Source organism: Lithobates pipiens, unplaced genomic scaffold (assembly GCF_037356315.1).
Source record: "Lithobates pipiens isolate NorthernLeopardFrog02 unplaced genomic scaffold, aLitPip1_a1.2 Scaffold_79, whole genome shotgun sequence".
NCBI lineage: Eukaryota > Metazoa > Chordata > Amphibia > Anura > Ranidae > Lithobates > Lithobates pipiens.
Window position 1 is genome coordinate 1,183,525 of NW_027507902.1, and position 19,124 is coordinate 1,202,648.

The following is a 19,124-nucleotide window of genomic DNA, read 5'->3' on the forward strand; positions in this document are numbered from 1 at the left end:
ATTCAGTGTCCTCCACCCCTCTCTACCAATCCCTCCACTGGCCTCTATTCAGTGTCCTCCACCCCTCTCTACCAATCCCCCCACTGTTTTCCATTCAGTGTCCTCCACCCCTCTCTACCAATCCCTCCACTGACCTCCATTCAGTGTCCTCCACCCCTCTCTACCAATCCCTCCACTGACCTCCATTCAGTGTCCTCCACCCCTCTCTACCAATCCCTCCACTGACCTCCATTCAGTGTCCTCCACCCCTCTCTACCAATCCCTCCACTGACCTCCATTCAGTGTCCTCCACTCCTCTCTACCAATCCCTTCACTGACCTCCATTCAGTGTCCTCCACCCCTCTCTACCAATCCCTCCACTGACCTCCATTCAGTGTCCTCCACCCCTCTCCTCCAATCCCTACGCTGATCTCCATTCAGTGTCCTCCACCCTCTCCTCCTATCCCTACACTGACCTCCATTCAGTGTCCTCCACCCCTCTCTACCAATTCCTCCACTGACCTCCATTCAGTGTCCTCCACCCCTCTCTACCAATCCCTCCACTGACCTCCATTCAGTGTCCTCCACCCCTCTCCTCCAATCCCTACATTGGCCTCCATTTAGTGTCCACTAACCCTCTCCTCTAATCCCTACACTGACCTCCATTCAGTGTCCTCCACTCCTCTCTACCAATCCCTTCACTGACCTCCATTCAGTGTCCTCCACCCCTCTCTACCAATCCCTCCACTGACCTCCATTCAGTGTCCTCCACTCCTCTCTACCAATCCCTTCACTGACCTCCATTCAGTGTCCTCCACCCCTCTCTACCAATCCCTCCACTGACCTCCATTCAGTGTCCTCCACCCCTCTCCTCCAATCCCTACGCTGATCTCCATTCAGTGTCCTCCACCCTCTCCTCCTATCCCTACACTGACCTCCATTCAGTGTCCTCCACCCCTCTCTACCAATTCCTCCACTGACCTCCATTCAGTGTCCTCCACCCCTCTCTACCAATCCCTCCACTGACCTCCATTCAGTGTCCTCCACCCCTCTCCTCCAATCCCTACATTGGCCTCCATTTAGTGTCCACTAACCCTCTCCTCTAATCCCTACACTGACCTCCATTCAGTGTCCTCCACTCCTCTCTACCAATCCCTCCACTGACCTCCATTCAGTGTCCTCCACCCCTCTCTACCAATCCCTCCACTGGCCTCCATTCAGTGTCCTCCACTCCTCTCTACCAATCCCTCCACTGACCTCCATTCAGTGTCCTCCACTCCTCTCTGCCAATCCCTCCACTGACCTCCATTCACTGTCCTCCACCCCTCTCTACCAATCCCTCCACTGGCCTCCATTCAGTGTCCTCCACCCCTCTCTACCAATCCCTCCACTGACCTCCATTCAGTGTCCTCCACTCCTCTCTACCAATCCCTCCACTGGTCTCCATTCAGTGTCCTCCACTCCTCTCTACCAATCCCTCCACTGACCTCCATTCAGTGTCCTCCACTCCTCTCTACCAATCCCTCCACTGGTCTCCATTCAGTGTCCTACACCCCTCTCTACCAATCCCTCCACTGACCTCCATTCAGTGTCCTCCACTCCTCTCTACCAATCCCTCCACTGGTCTCCATTCAGTGTCCTCCACCCCTCTCTACCAATCCCTCCACTGACCTCCATTCAGTGTCCTACACCCCTCTCTACCAATCCTTCCACTGACCTCCATTCACTGTCCTCCACTCCTCTCTACCAATCCCTCCACTGGTCTCCATTCAGTGTCCTACACCCCTCTCTACCAATCCCTCCACTGACCTCCATTCAGTGTCCTCCACTCCTCTCTACCAATCCCTCCACTGACCTCCATTCAGTGTCCTCCACCCCTCTCTACCAATCCCTCCACTGACCTCCATTCAGTGTCCTCCACCCCTCTCCTCCAATCCCTACGCTGATCTCCATTCAGTGTCCTCCACCCTCTCCTCCTATCCCTACACTGACCTCCATTCAGTGTCCTCCACCCCTCTCTACCAATTCCTCCATTGACCTCCATTCAGTGTCCTCCACTCCTCTCTACCAATCCCTCCACTGACCTCCATTCAGTGTCCTCCACCCCTCTCTACCAATCCCTCCACTGGCCTCCATTCAGTGTCCTCCACTCCTCTCTACCAATCCCTCCACTGACCTCCATTCAGTGTCCTCCACTCCTCTCTGCCAATCCCTCCACTGACCTCCATTCACTGTCCTCCACCCCTCTCTACCAATCCCTCCACTGGCCTCCATTCAGTGTCCTCCACCCCTCTCTACCAATCCCTCCACTGGCCTCCATTCAGTGTCCTCCACCCCTCTCTACCAATCCCTCCACTGACCTCCATTCAGTGTCCTCCACCCCTCTCTACCAATCCCTCCACTGGCCTCCATTCAGTGTCCTCCACTCCTCTCTACCAATCCCTCCACTGACCTCCATTCAGTGTCCTCCACCCCTCTCTACCAATTCCTCCATTGACCTCCATTCAGTGTCCTCCACTCCTCTCTACCAATCCCTCCACTGACCTCCATTCAGTGTCCTCCACCCCTCTCTACCAATCCCTCCACTGGTCTCCATTCAGTGTCCTCCACCCCTCTCTACCAATCCCTCCACTGACCTCCATTCAGTGTCCTCCACTCCTCTCTACCAATCCCTCCACTGACCTCCATTCAGTGTCCTCCACTCCTCTCTACCAATCCCTCCACTGGTCTCCATTCAGTGTCCTACACCCCTCTCTACCAATCCCTCCACTGACCTCCATTCAGTGTCCTCCACTCCTCTCTACCAATCCCTCCACTGGTCTCCATTCAGTGTCCTCCACTCCTCTCTACCAATCCCTCCACTGACCTCCATTCAGTGTCCTCCACTCCTCTCTACCAATCCCTCCACTGGTCTCCATTCAGTGTCCTACACCCCTCTCTACCAATCCCTCCACTGACCTCCATTCAGTGTCCTCCACTCCTCTCTACCAATCCCTCCACTGGTCTCCATTCACTGTCCTCCACCCCTCTCTACCAATCCTTCCACTGACCTCCATTCACTGTCCTCCACCCCTCTCTACCAATCCCTCCACTGGTCTCCATTCAGTGTCCTCCACCCCTCTCTACCAATCCCTCCACTGACCTCCATTCAGTGTCCTCCACTCCTCTCTACCAATCCCTCCACTGACCTCCATTCAGTGTCCTCCACTCCTCTCTACCAATCCCTCCACTGGTCTCCATTCAGTGTCCTACACCCCTCTCTACCAATCCCTCCACTGACCTCCATTCAGTGTCCTCCACTCCTCTCTACCAATCCCTCCACTGACCTCCATTCAGTGTCCTACACCCCTCTCTACGAATCCTTCCACTGACCTCCATTCACTGTCCTCCACTCCTCTCTACCAATCCCTCCACTGGTCTCCATTCAGTGTCCTACACCCCTCTCTACCAATCCCTCCACTGACCTCCATTCAGTGTCCTCCACCCCTCTCTACCAATCCCTCCACTGACCTCCATTCAGTGTCCTTCACCCCTCTCTACCAATCCCTCCACTGACCTCCATTCAGTGTCCTCCACCCCTCTCTACCAATCCCTCCACTGACCTCCATTCAGTGTCCTCCACCCCTCTCTACCAATCCCTCCACTGACCTCCATTCAGTGTCCTTCACCCCTCTCTACCAATCCCTCCACTGATCTCCATTCAGTGTCCTCCACCCCTCTCTACCAATCCCTCCACTGACCTCCATTCAGTGCCCTCCACCCCTCTCTACCAATCCCTCCACTGGCCTCCATTCAGTGTCCTCCACCCCTCTCTACCAATCCCTCCACTGACCTCCATTCAGTGTCCTCCACCCCTCTCTACCAATCCCCCCACTGGTCTCCATTCAGTGTCCTCCACCCCTCTCTACCAATCCCTCCACTGGTCTCCATTCAGTGTCCTCCACCCCTCTCTACCAATCCCTCCACTGATCTCCATTCAGTGCCCTCCACCCCTCTCTACCAATCCCTCCACTGACCTCCATTCAGTGTCCTCCACCCCTCTCTACCAATCCCTCCACTGACCTCCATTCAGTGTCCTCCACCCCTCTCTACCAATCCCTCCACTGACCTCCATTCAGTGTCCTCCACACCTCTCTACCAATCTCTCCACTGACCTCCATTCAGTGTCCTCCACCCCTCTCTACCAATCCCTCCACTGGTCTCCATTCAGTGTCCTCCACCCCTCTCTACCAATCCCTCCACTGGCCTCCATTCAGTGTCCTCCACCCCTCTCTACCAATCCCTCCACTGGCCTCCATTCAGTGTCCTCCACCCCTCTCTACCAATCCCTCCACTGACCTCCATTCAGTGTCCTCCACCCCTCTCTGCCAATCCCTTCACTGGTCTCCATTCAGTGTCCTCCACCCCTCTCTACCAATCCCTCCACTGGCCTCCATTCAGTGTCCTCCACCCCTCTCTACCAATCCCTCCACTGACCTCCATTCAGTGTCCTCCACCCCTCTCTACCAATCCCTCCACTGACCTCCATTCAGTGTCCTCCACCCCTCTCTGCCAATCCCTTCACTGGTCTCCATTCAGTGTCCTCCACCCCTCTCTACCAATCCCTCCACTGACCTCCATTCAGTGTCCTCCACCCCTCTCTACCAATCCCTCCACTGACCTCCATTCAGTGTCCTCCACCCCTCTCTGCCAATCCCTTCACTGGTCTCCATTCAGTGTCCTCCACCCCTCTCTACCAATCCCTCCACTGACCTCCATTCAGTGTCCTCCACCCCTCTCTACCAATCCCCCCACTGGTCTCCATTCAGTGTCCTCCACCCCTCTCTACCAATCCCTCCACTGGTCTCCATTCAGTGTCCTCCACCCCTCTCTACCAATCCCTCCACTGACCTCCATTCAGTGTCCTCCACACCTCTCTACCAATCTCTCCACTGACCTCCATTCAGTGTCCTCCACCCCTCTCTACCAATCCCTCCACTGGTCCCCATTCAGTGTCCTCCACCCCTCTCTACCAATCCCTCCACTGACCTCCATTCAGTGTCCACCACCCCTCTCTGCCAATCCCTCCACTGGCCTCCATTCAGTGTCCTCCACCCCTCTCTACCAATCCCTCCACTGGCCTCCATTCAGTGTCCTCCACCCCTCTCTACCAATCCCTCCACTGACCTCCATTCAGTGTCCTCCACCCCTCTCTGCCAATCCCTTCACTGGTCTCCATTCAGTGTCCTCCACCCCTCTCTACCAATCCCTCCACTGGCCTCCATTCAGTGTCCTCCACCCCTCTCTACCAATCCCTCCACTGGTCTCCATTCAGTGTCCTCCACCCCTCTCTACCAATCCCTCCACTGGCCTCCATTCAGTGTCCTCCACCCCTCTCTACCAATCCCTCCACTGGCCTCCATTCAGTGTCCTCCACCCCCCTCTACCAATCCCTCCACTGACCTCCATTCAGTGTCCTCCACCCCTCTCTGCCAATCCCTTCACTGGTCTCCATTCAGTGTCCTCCACCCCTCTCTACCAATCCCTCCACTGGCCTCCATTCAGTGTCCTCCACCCCTCTCTACCAATCCCTCCACTGACCTCCATTCAGTGTCCTCCACCCCTCTCTACCAATCCCTCCACTGACCTCCATTCAGTGTCCTCCACCCCTCTCTGCCAATCCCTTCACTGGTCTCCATTCAGTGTCCTCCACCCCTCTCTACCAATCCCTCCACTGACCTCCATTCAGTGTCCTCCACCCCTCTCTGCCAATCCCTCCACTGACCTCCATTCAGTGTCCTCCACCCCTCTCTGCCAATCCCTTCACTGGTCTCCATTCAGTGTCCTCCACCCCTCTCTACCAATCCCTCCACTGACCTCCATTCAGTGTCCTCCACCCCTCTCTACCAATCCCCCCACTGGTCTCCATTCAGTGTCCTCCACCCCTCTCTACCAATCCCTCCACTGGTCTCCATTCAGTGTCCTCCACCCCTCTCTACCAATCCCTCCACTGACCTCCATTCAGTGTCCTCCACACCTCTCTACCAATCTCTCCACTGACCTCCATTCAGTGTCCTCCACCCCTCTCTACCAATCCCTCCACTGGTCCCCATTCAGTGTCCTCCACCCCTCTCTACCAATCCCTCCACTGACCTCCATTCAGTGTCCTCCACCCCTCTCTACCAATCCCTCCACTGACCTCCATTCAGTGTCCTCCACCCCTCTCTGCCAATCCCTTCACTGGTCTCCATTCAGTGTCCTCCACCCCTCTCTACCAATCCCTCCACTGGCCTCCATTCAGTGTCCTCCACCCCTCTCTACCAATCCCTCCACTGACCTCCATTCAATGTCCTCCACCCCTCTCTACCAATCCCTCCACTGACCTCCATTCAGTGTCCTCCACCCCTCTCTGCCAATCCCTTCACTGGTCTCCATTCAGTGTCCTCCACCCCTCTCTACCAATCCCTCCACTGACCTCCATTCAGTGTCCTCCACCCCTCTCTACCAATCCCTCCACTGACCTCCATTCAGTGTCCTCCACCCCTCTCTACCAATCCCTCCACTGGCCTCCATTCAGTGTCCTCCACCCCTCTTTGCCAATCCCTCCACTGACCTCCATTCAGTGTCCTCCACCCCTCTCTACCAATCCCTCCACTGACCTCCATTCAGTGTCCTCCACCCCTCTCTACCAATCCCTCCACTGACCTCCATTCAGTGTCCTCCACCCCTCTCTGCCAATCCCTTCACTGGTCTCCATTCAGTGTCCTCCACCCCTCTCTACCAATCCCTCCACTGGCCTCTATTCAGTGTCCTCCACCCCTCTCTACCAATCCCCCCACTGTTTTCCATTCAGTGTCCTCCACCCCTCTCTACCAATCCCTCCACTGGCCTCCATTCAGTGTCCTCCACCCCCCTCTACCAATCCCTCCACTGACCTCCATTCAGTGTCCTCCACCCCTCTCTGCCAATCCCTTCACTGGTCTCCATTCAGTGTCCTCCACCCCTCTCTACCAATCCCTCCACTGGCCTCCATTCAGTGTCCTCCACCCCTCTCTACCAATCCCTCCACTGACCTCCATTCAGTGTCCTCCACCCCTCTCTACCAATCCCTCCACTGACCTCCATTCAGTGTCCTCCACCCCTCTCTGCCAATCCCTTCACTGGTCTCCATTCAGTGTCCTCCACCCCTCTCTACCAATCCCTCCACTGACCTCCATTCAGTGTCCTCCACCCCTCTCTGCCAATCCCTCCACTGACCTCCATTCAGTGTCCTCCACCCCTCTCTGCCAATCCCTTCACTGGTCTCCATTCAGTGTCCTCCACCCCTCTCTACCAATCCCTCCACTGACCTCCATTCAGTGTCCTCCACCCCTCTCTACCAATCCCCCCACTGGTCTCCATTCAGTGTCCTCCACCCCTCTCTACCAATCCCTCCACTGGTCTCCATTCAGTGTCCTCCACCCCTCTCTACCAATCCCTCCACTGACCTCCATTCAGTGTCCTCCACACCTCTCTACCAATCTCTCCACTGACCTCCATTCAGTGTCCTCCACCCCTCTCTACCAATCCCTCCACTGGTCCCCATTCAGTGTCCTCCACCCCTCTCTACCAATCCCTCCACTGACCTCCATTCAGTGTCCACCACCCCTCTCTGCCAATCCCTCCACTGGCCTCCATTCAGTGTCCTCCACCCCTCTCTACCAATCCCTCCACTGGCCTCCATTCAGTGTCCTCCACCCCTCTCTACCAATCCCTCCACTGACCTCCATTCAGTGTCCTCCACCCTTCTCTGCCAATCCCTTCACTGGTCTCCATTCAGTGTCCTCCACCCCTCTCTACCAATCCCTCCACTGGCCTCCATTCAGTGTCCTCCACCCCTCTCTACCAATCCCTCCACTGACCTCCATTCAATGTCCTCCACCCCTCTCTACCAATCCCTCCACTGACCTCCATTCAGTGTCCTCCACCCCTCTCTGCCAATCCCTTCACTGGTCTCCATTCAGTGTCCTCCACCCCTCTCTACCAATCCCTCCACTGACCTCCATTCAGTGTCCTCCACCCCTCTCTACCAATCCCTCCACTGACCTCCATTCAGTGTCCTCCACCCCTCTCTACCAATCCCTCCACTGGCCTCCATTCAGTGTCCTCCACCCCTCTTTGCCAATCCCTCCACTGACCTCCATTCAGTGTCCTCCACCCCTCTCTACCAATCCCTCCACTGACCTCCATTCAGTGTCCTCCACCCCTCTCTACCAATCCCTCCACTGACCTCCATTCAGTGTCCTCCACCCCTCTCTGCCAATCCCTTCACTGGTCTCCATTCAGTGTCCTCCACCCCTCTCTACCAATCCCTCCACTGGCCTCTATTCAGTGTCCTCCACCCCTCTCTACCAATCCCCCCACTGTTTTCCATTCAGTGTCCTCCACCCCTCTCTACCAATCCCTCCACTGACCTCCATTCAGTGTCCTCCACCCCTCTCTACCAATCCCTCCACTGACCTCCATTCAGTGTCCTCCACCCCTCTCTACCAATCCCTCCACTGACCTCCATTCAGTGTCCTCCACCCCTCTCTACCAATCCCTCCACTGACCTCCATTCAGTGTCCTCCACTCCTCTCTACCAATCCCTTCACTGACCTCCATTCAGTGTCCTCCACCCCTCTCTACCAATCCCTCCACTGACCTCCATTCAGTGTCCTCCACCCCTCTCCTCCAATCCCTACGCTGATCTCCATTCAGTGTCCTCCACCCTCTCCTCCTATCCCTACACTGACCTCCATTCAGTGTCCTCCACCCCTCTCTACCAATTCCTCCACTGACCTCCATTCAGTGTCCTCCACCCCTCTCTACCAATCCCTCCACTGACCTCCATTCAGTGTCCTCCACCCCTCTCCTCCAATCCCTACATTGGCCTCCATTTAGTGTCCACTAACCCTCTCCTCTAATCCCTACACTGACCTCCATTCAGTGTCCTCCACTCCTCTCTACCAATCCCTTCACTGACCTCCATTCAGTGTCCTCCACCCCTCTCTACCAATCCCTCCACTGACCTCCATTCAGTGTCCTCCACTCCTCTCTACCAATCCCTTCACTGACCTCCATTCAGTGTCCTCCACCCCTCTCTACCAATCCCTCCACTGACCTCCATTCAGTGTCCTCCACCCCTCTCCTCCAATCCCTACGCTGATCTCCATTCAGTGTCCTCCACCCTCTCCTCCTATCCCTACACTGACCTCCATTCAGTGTCCTCCACCCCTCTCTACCAATTCCTCCACTGACCTCCATTCAGTGTCCTCCACCCCTCTCTACCAATCCCTCCACTGACCTCCATTCAGTGTCCTCCACCCCTGTCCTCCAATCCCTACATTGGCCTCCATTTAGTGTCCACTAACCCTCTCCTCTAATCCCTACACTGACCTCCATTCAGTGTCCTCCACTCCTCTCTACCAATCCCTCCACTGACCTCCATTCAGTGTCCTCCACCCCTCTCTACCAATCCCTCCACTGGCCTCCATTCAGTGTCCTCCACTCCTCTCTACCAATCCCTCCACTGACCTCCATTCAGTGTCCTCCACTCCTCTCTGCCAATCCCTCCACTGACCTCCATTCACTGTCCTCCACCCCTCTCTACCAATCCTTCCACTGACCTCCATTCACTGTCCTCCACCCCTCTCTACCAATCCCTCCACTGGTCTCCATTCAGTGTCCTCCACCCCTCTCTACCAATCCCTCCACTGACCTCCATTCAGTGTCCTCCACTCCTCTCTACCAATCCCTCCACTGACCTCCATTCAGTGTCCTCCACTCCTCTCTACCAATCCCTCCACTGGTCTCCATTCAGTGTCCTCCACCCCTCTCTACCAATCCCTCCACTGACCTCCATTCAGTGTCCTCCACCCCTCTCTACCAATCCCTCCACTGACCTCCATTCAGTGTCCTCCACTCCTCTCTACCAATCCCTCCACTGGTCTCCATTCAGTGTCCTCCACCCCTCTCTACCAATCCCTCCACTGACCTCCATTCAGTGTCCTACACCCCTCTCTACCAATCCTTCCACTGACCTCCATTCACTGTCCTCCACTCCTCTCTACCAATCCCTCCACTGGTCTCCATTCAGTGTCCTACACCCCTCTCTACCAATCCCTCCACTGACCTCCATTCAGTGTCCTCCACTCCTCTCTACCAATCCCTCCACTGACCTCCATTCAGTGTCCTCCACCCCTCTCTACCAATCCCTCCACTGACCTCCATTCAGTGTCCTCCACCCCTCTCCTCCAATCCCTACGCTGATCTCCATTCAGTGTCCTCCACCCTCTCCTCCTATCCCTACACTGACCTCCATTCAGTGTCCTCCACCCCTCTCTACCAATTCCTCCACTGACCTCCATTCAGTGTCCTCCACCCCTCTCTATCAATCCCTCCACTGACCTCCATTCAGTGTCCTCCACCCTCTCCTCCTATCCCTACACTGACCTCCATTCAGTGTCCTCCACCCCTCTCTACCAATCCCTCCACTGACCTCCATTCAGTGTCCTCCACCCCTCTCCTCCAATCCCTACATTGGCCTCCATTTAGTGTCCACTAACCCTCTCCTCTAATCCCTACACTGACCTCCATTCAGTGTCCTCCACTCCTCTCTACCAATCCCTTCACTGACCTCCATTCAGTGTCCTCCACCCCTCTCTACCAATCCCTCCACTGACCTCCATTCAGTGTCCTCCACTCCTCTCTACCAATCCCTTCACTGACCTCCATTCAGTGTCCTCCACCCCTCTCTACCAATCCCTCCACTGACCTCCATTCAGTGTCCTCCACCCCTCTCCTCCAATCCCTACGCTGATCTCCATTCAGTGTCCTCCACCCTCTCCTCCTATCCCTACACTGACCTCCATTCAGTGTCCTCCACCCCTCTCTACCAATTCCTCCACTGACCTCCATTCAGTGTCCTCCACCCCTCTCTACCAATCCCTCCACTGACCTCCATTCAGTGTCCTCCACCCCTCTCCTCCAATCCCTACATTGGCCTCCATTTAGTGTCCACTAACCCTCTCCTCTAATCCCTACACTGACCTCCATTCAGTGTCCTCCACTCCTCTCTACCAATCCCTCCACTGACCTCCATTCAGTGTCCTCCACCCCTCTCTACCAATCCCTCCACTGGCCTCCATTCAGTGTCCTCCACTCCTCTCTACCAATCCCTCCACTGACCTCCATTCAGTGTCCTCCACTCCTCTCTGCCAATCCCTCCACTGACCTCCATTCACTGTCCTCCACCCCTCTCTACCAATCCTTCCACTGACCTCCATTCACTGTCCTCCACCCCTCTCTACCAATCCCTCCACTGGTCTCCATTCAGTGTCCTCCACCCCTCTCTACCAATCCCTCCACTGACCTCCATTCAGTGTCCTCCACTCCTCTCTACCAATCCCTCCACTGACCTCCATTCAGTGTCCTCCACTCCTCTCTACCAATCCCTCCACTGGTCTCCATTCAGTGTCCTACACCCCTCTCTACCAATCCCTCCACTGACCTCCATTCAGTGTCCTCCACTCCTCTCTACCAATCCCTCCACTGGTCTCCATTCAGTGTCCTCCACCCCTCTCTACCAATCCCTCCACTGACCTCCATTCAGTGTCCTACACCCCTCTCTACCAATCCTTCCACTGACCTCCATTCACTGTCCTCCACTCCTCTCTACCAATCCCTCCACTGGTCTCCATTCAGTGTCCTACACCCCTCTCTACCAATCCCTCCACTGACCTCCATTCAGTGTCCCCCACCCCTCTCTACCAATCCCTCCACTGACCTCCATTCAGTGTCCTCCACTCCTCTCTACCAATCCCTCCACTGACCTCCATTCAGTGTCCTCCACTCCTCTCTACCAATCCCTCCACTGACCTCCATTCAGTGTCCTCCACCCCTCTCTACCAATCCCTCCACTGACCTCCATTCAGTGTCCTCCACCCCTCTCTACCAATCCCTCCACTGACCTCCATTCAGTGTCCTCCACCCCTCTCTACCAATCCCTCCACTGGCCTCCATTCAGTGTCCTCCACCCCTCTTTGCCAATCCCTCCACTGACCTCCATTCAGTGTCCTCCACCCCTCTCTACCAATCCCTCCACTGACCTCCATTCAGTGTCCTCCACCCCTCTCTACCAATCCCTCCACTGACCTCCATTCAGTGTCCTCCACCCCTCTCTGCCAATCCCTTCACTGGTCTCCATTCAGTGTCCTCCACCCCTCTCTACCAATCCCTCCACTGGCCTCTATTCAGTGTCCTCCACCCCTCTCTACCAATCCCCCCACTGGTTTCCATTCAGTGTCCTCCACCCCTCTCTACCAATCCCTCCACTGACCTCCATTCAGTGTCCTCCACCCCTCTCTACCAATCCCTCCACTGACCTCCATTCAGTGTCCTCCACCCCTCTCTACCAATCCCTCCACTGACCTCCATTCAGTGTCCTCCACCCCTCTCTACCAATCCCTCCACTGACCTCCATTCAGTGTCCTCCACCCCTCTCTACCAATCCCTCCACTGACCTCCATTCAGTGTCCTCCACCCCTCTCTACCAATCCCTCCACTGGCCTCCATTCAGTGTCCTCCACCCCTCTTTGCCAATCCCTCCACTGACCTCCATTCAGTGTCCTCCACCCCTCTCTACCAATCCCTCCACTGACCTCCATTCAGTGTCCTCCACCCCTCTCTGCCAATCCCTTCACTGGTCTCCATTCAGTGTCCTCCACCCCTCTCTACCAATCCCTCCACTGGCCTCCATTCAGTGTCCTCCACCCCTCTCTACCAATCCCTCCACTGACCTCCATTCAGTGTCCTCCACCCCTCTCCTCCAATCCCTACATTGGCCTCCATTTAGTGTCCACTAACCCTCTCCTCTAATCCCTACACTGACCTCCATTCAGTGTCCTCCACTCCTCTCTACCAATCCCTCCACTGACCTCCATTCAGTGTCCTCCACCCCTCTCTACCAATCCCTCCACTGACCTCCATTCAGTGTCCTCCACCCCTCTCTACCAATCCCTCCACTGGTCTCCATTCAGTGTCCTCCACCCCTCTCTACCAATCCCTCCACTGGTCTCCATTCAGTGTCCTCCACTCCTCTCTACCAATCCCTCCACTGACCTCCATTCAGTGTCCTCCACCCCTCTCTACCAATCCCTCCACTGACCTCCATTCAGTGTCCTCCACCCCTCTCTACCAATCCCTCCACTGGCCTCCATTCAGTGTCCTCCACCCCTCTCTACCAATCCCTCCACTGACCTCCATTCAGTGTCCTCCACCCCTCTCTACCAATCCCTCCACTGACCTCCATTCAGTGTCCTCCACCCCTCTCTACCAATCCCTCCACTGACCTCCATTCAGTGTCCTCCACCCCTCTCTACCAATCCCTCCACTGACCTCCATTCAGTGTTCTCTCTGCTCCTTCCAAGACCTATTGCTCTCGCCTGCCATGCTTGCCTGTGAGCCTTCTCCCTAGAGCTTCTCTCATTCCCTAGAACTCTGCACCTCAATCTGATCAACTATCTGCTCCTCTGTCCACTTTTAGGTCATTCCCGGAAACTCATCTCTTCAGGGAAGCCTATCCTGCCCCCAACTCATAAACTATAGTTTTACTTTCTCTACCAACTTGTGTCTCAGAATTAGAACCTTTTTGTATTGAATTGTATTGTAATGGTACCGTCTTCCTCTGTAATGTAAAGCACTGTACAAACTGTTGGCACTCTATGAATCCCGTATAATAATATTGTCATTGCAGTATGTGCCATGTAACACGGGGCTGTTTTCTCCTTAGGGTTTCTGACAGAGGATTTCCCCCGACCACTACACAAATAACCATAACATTTGGGGTCCTCCAGTCATTATGGATCACTGGCCCATCTCAGAAGATCAGTTCCATCAAAGCTAAATCAAATCTGAAGACACGGGAATGTGATGGTGGAATCAATGAAAGCTCCTGGACTCTTCTAATGGGTGGTCTACAGGAAATGTCCAGACTACGGAGACATAGGATGTCCTATCATCTAATTCCAATCTCTGGAGATGTGAGATGGAGGAAAACATTGGGAGGGATTGTCAGGATCAGCAGTCATACCTTGTGAGGAGGACGATGAGGAGGCCGCCATGATGTCAGGATCAGCAGTCAGACCTCATGAGGAGGAGGATGAGGAGGAAGAGGAGGCCGCCGTGATGTCAGGAGAAGATCCGAGACGACATCACCTGGAAGGAGCACAAACAATAATAAACTCATCTGTAGTACAATGAACAGAAATAATTAGGAGGATTTTGTTCCCTTATGTGGATAATGATTGGCTGCCTGGTTGTCCAATCAGAGAAGATCAGAATTGGATGGACATTTGTCAATCACAACCCAGAACTTTCATCTCGGCATTCATCTGATTGGTATACGGGAGACACAAAGGAATTGTACACTACTTAGGGCCACAATGTATACAGACTCGTACTTTTAGAGGCCAACTCCACAAATATGTGCCATTCATACCCAAGACTGGTACTAATCAGCACCAAAGTATCAGCCAATCAGATGTCTACAGAGAGGTCAGGTGACACTTCAGGTTCGGGGGTCACCTGGGGGGAAAGGAGTTGAAGGGTTAAGGAACAGTTAGGATTTGTGGGTTGGGGATAAGATTAGAAATGAAGGTTGGGGGAAGGGACCGGGTAAGAGTCAAAGATAATCAAAGATTTATAACCCATCATAAGAGAGGAGGAAACTCTGAAACAAATATTCCGACAACCATCCGACCTCAGGAATAAGGATCTGCGATAAAAAACGACCCCTTTCCTGCACTCCTCCCCCCCAATACCGGGCACTTTCACCCCCTTCCTGCACTTCTCCCCCAATACCGGGCATTTTCACCCCCTTTCTGCACTTCTCCCCCAATACCGGGCATTTTCACCCCCTTCCTGCACTTCTCCCCCAATACCGGCACTTTCACCCCCTTCCTGCACTTCTCCCCCAATAACGGGCACTTGCACCCCCTTCCTGCACTCCTCCCCCCCAATACCGGGCACTTTCACCCCCTTCCTGCACTCCTCCCCCCCAATACCGGGCACTTTCACCCCCTTCCTGCACTTCTCCCCCAATACCGGGCACTTTCACCCTCTTCCTGCACTCCTCCCCCCCAATACCGGGCACTTTCACCCCCTTCCTGCACTTCTCCCCCAATACCGAGCACTTTCACCCCCTTCCTGCACTTCTCCCCCAATACCGGGCACTTTCACCCCGTTCCTGCACTTCTCCCCCAATACCGGGCACTTTCACCCCCTTCCTGCACTTCTCCCCCAATACCGGGCACTTTCACCCCCTTCCTGAACTTCTCCCCCAATACCGGGCACTTTCACCCCCTTCCTGAACTTCTCCCCCAATACTGGTCACTTTCACCCCCTTCCTGAACTTCTCCCCCAATACCGGGCACTTTCACTACCTTCCTGCACTTATCCCCCAATACCGGGCACTTTCACCCCCTTTCTGCACTTATCCCCCAATACCGGGCACTTTCACCCCCTTCCTGAACTTCTCCCCCAATACCGGGCACTTTCACCCCCTTCCTGAACTTCTCCCCCAATACCGGGCACTTTCACCCCCTTCCTGCACTTCTCCCCCAATACCGGGCACTTTCACCCCCTTTCTGCACTTATCCCCCAATACCGGGCACTTTCACCCCCTTCCTGCACTTCTCCTCCAATACCGGCACTTTCACCCCCTTCCTGCACTTCTCCCCCAATACCGAGCACTTTCACCCCCTTCCTGCACTTCTCCCCCAATACCGGGCACTTTCACCCCGTTCCTGCACTTCTCCCCCAATACCGGGCACTTTCACCCCCTTCCTGCACTTCTCCCCCAATACCGGGCACTTTCACCCCCTTCCTGAACTTCTCCCCCAATACCGGGCACTTTCACCCCCTTCCTGAACTTCTCCCCCAATACTGGTCACTTTCACCCCCTTCCTGAACTTCTCCCCCAATACCGGGCACTTTCACTACCTTCCTGCACTTATCCCCCAATACCGGGCACTTTCACCCCCTTTCTGCACTTATCCCCCAATACCGGGCACTTTCACCCCCTTCCTGAACTTCTCCCCCAATACCGGGCACTTTCACCCCCTTCCTGAACTTCTCCCCCAATACCGGGCACTTTCACCCCCTTTCTGCACTTCTCCCCCAATACCGGGAATTTTCACCCCCTTTCTGCACTTCTCCCCCAATACCGGGCATTTTCACCCCCTTCCTGCACTTCTCCCCCAATACCGGCACTTTCACCCCCTTCCTGCACTTCTCCCCCAATACCGGGCATTTTCACCCCCTTCCTGCACTTATCCCCCAATACCTGGCACTTTCACCCCCTTTCTGCACTTCTCCCCCAATACCGGGCATTTTCACCCCCTTCCTGCACTTCTCCCCCAATACCGGCACTTTCACCCCCTTCCTGCACTTCTCCCCCAATAACGGGCACTTGCACCCCCTTCCTGCACTCCTCCCCCCCAATACCGGGCACTTTCACCCCCTTCCTGCACTCCTCCCCCCCAATACCGGGCACTTTCACCCCCTTCCTGCACTTCTCCCCCAATACCGGGCACTTTCACCCTCTTCCTGCACTCCTCCCCCCCAATACCGGGCACTTTCACCCCCTTCCTGCACTTCTCCCCCAATACCGAGCACTTTCACCCCCTTCCTGCACTTCTCCCCCAATACCGGGCACTTTCACCCCGTTCCTGCACTTCTCCCCCAATACCGGGCACTTTCACCCCCTTCCTGCACTTCTCCCCCAATACCGGGCACTTTCACCCCCTTCCTGAACTTCTCCCCCAATACCGGGCACTTTCACCCCCTTCCTGAACTTCTCCCCCAATACTGGTCACTTTCACCCCCTTCCTGAACTTCTCCCCCAATACCGGGCACTTTCACCCCCTTCCTGCACTTATCCCCCAATACCGGGCACTTTCACCCCCTTTCTGCACTTATCCCCCAATACCGGGCACTTTCACCCCCTTCCTGAACTTCTCCCCCAATACCGGGCACTTTCACCCCCTTTCTGCACTTATCCCCCAATACCGGGCACTTTCACCCCCTTCCTGCACTTCTCCTCCAATACCGAGCACTTTCACCCCCTTCCTGCACTTATCCCCCAATACCGGGCACTTTCACCCCCTTTCTGCACTTATCCCCCAATACCGGGCACTTTCACCCCCTTTCTGCACTTCTCCCCCCCAATACCGGGCACTTTCACCCCCTTCCTGAACTTATCCCCCAATACCGGACACTTTCACCCCCTTCCTGCACTTCTCCCCCAATACCGGGCACTTTCACCCCCTTCCTGCACTTCTCCCCCAATACCGGCACTTTCACCCCCTTCCTGCACTTCTCCCCCAATACCGGGCATTCTCACCCCCTTCCTGCACTTATCCCCCAATACCGGACACTTTCACCCCCTTCCTGCACTTCTCCCCCAATACCGGGCACTTTCACCCCCTTCCTGCACTTCTCCCCCAATACCGGCACTTTCACCCCCTTCCTGCACTTCTCCCCCAATACCGGGCATTCTCACCCCCTTCCTGCACTTCTCCCCCAATACCGGCACTTTCACCCCCTTCCTGCACTTCTCCCCCAATACCGGGCACTTTCACCCCCTTCCTGCACTTCTCCCCCAATAACGGGCACTTGCACCCCCTTCCTGCACTCCTCCCCCCCAATACCGGGTACTTTCACCCCCTTCCTGCACTTCTCCCCCAATCCCGGGCACTTTCACCCCCTTCCTGCACTCCTCCCCTAATACCGGGCACTTTAACCCCTTTCCTGCACTCCTCACCCCCAATACCGGGCACTTTAACCCCCTTCCTGCACTCCTCCCCCCCAATACCGGGCACTTTCACCCCCTTTGTGCACTCCTCCCCCAAATACCGGGCATTTTCACCCCCTTCCTGCACTTCTCCCCCAATACCGGCACTTTCACCCCCTTCCTGCACTCCTCCCCCCCAATACCGGGCACTTTCACCCACTTCCTGCACTCCTCCCCCCCAATACCGGGCATTTTCACCCCCTTCCTGCACTTCTCCCCCAATACCGGGCACTTTCACCCCCTTCCTGCACTCCTTCCCCAATACCGGGCACTTTCACCCTCTTCCTGCACTTCTCCCCCAATACCGGGCACTTTCACCCTCTTCCTGCACTTCTCCCCCAATACCGGGCACCTTTACCCCCTTCCTGCACTTCTCCCCCAATACCGGGCACTTTCACCCCCTTCCTGCACTTCTCCCCCAATACCGGGCACTTTCACCCCCTTCCTGCACTCCTCCCCCCCAATACCGGGCACTTTCACCCCCTTCCTGCACTCCTCCCCCCCAATACCGGGCACTTTCACCCCCTTCCTGCACTCCTCCCCCCCAATACCGGGCACTTTCACCCCTTCCTGCACTCCCCCCCCAATACCGGGCACTTTCACCCCCTTCCTGCACTCCTCCCCCCCAAATACCGGGCACTTTCACCCCCCTCCTGCACTTCTCCCCCAATACCGGGCACTTTCACTCCCTTCCTGCACTTCTCCCCCAATACCGGGCACTTTCACCCCCTTCCTGCACTCCTCCCCCCCAATACCGGGCACTTTCACCCCCTTCCTGCACTCCTCCCCCCCAATACCGGGCACTTTCACCCCCTTCCTGCACTTCTCCCCCAATACCGGGCACTTTCACCCTCTTCCTGCACTCCTCCCCCCCAATACCGGGCACTTTCACCCCCTTCCTGCACTTCTCCCCCAATACCGAGCACTTTCACCCCCTTCCTGCACTTCTCCCCCAATACCGGGCACTTTCACCCCGTTCCTGCACTTCTCCCCCAATACCGGGCACTTTCACCCCCTTCCTGCACTTCTCCCCCAATACCGGGCACTTTCACCCCCTTCCTGAACTTCTCCCCCAATACTGGTCACTTTCACCCCCTTCCTGAACTTCTCCCCCAATACCGGGCACTTTCACCCCCTTCCTGCACTTATCCCCCAATACCGGGCACTTTCACCCCCTTTCTGCACTTATCCCCCAATACCGGGCACTTTCACCCCCTTCCTGAACTTCTCCCCCAATACCGGGCACTTTCACCCCCTTTCTGCACTTATCCCCCAATACCGGGCACTTTCACCC

The 19,124-nt window shown here is 55.7% G+C and overlaps 1 protein-coding gene and 1 long non-coding RNA gene across 3 annotated transcripts in view; one reads left to right on the plus strand and one right to left on the minus strand.

Annotated features, from left to right (window-relative positions):
- Positions 1-19,124, plus strand: part of LOC143960021 (uncharacterized) — a 236,931-nt gene that overhangs the window by 191,055 nt on the left and 26,752 nt on the right. The window lies entirely within an intron of this gene.
- Positions 1-19,124, minus strand: part of LOC143960015 (uncharacterized) — an 89,536-nt gene that overhangs the window by 58,883 nt on the left and 11,529 nt on the right. For both annotated transcript variants that reach the window (XM_077468273.1, XM_077468274.1), the window contains exon 2: positions 14,069-14,193. In XM_077468273.1, the coding sequence (XP_077324399.1) occupies positions 14,069-14,099 (31 nt within the window). In that variant the 5' untranslated portion in view covers positions 14,100-14,193. The remainder of the gene's footprint in view (positions 1-14,068; positions 14,194-19,124) is intronic.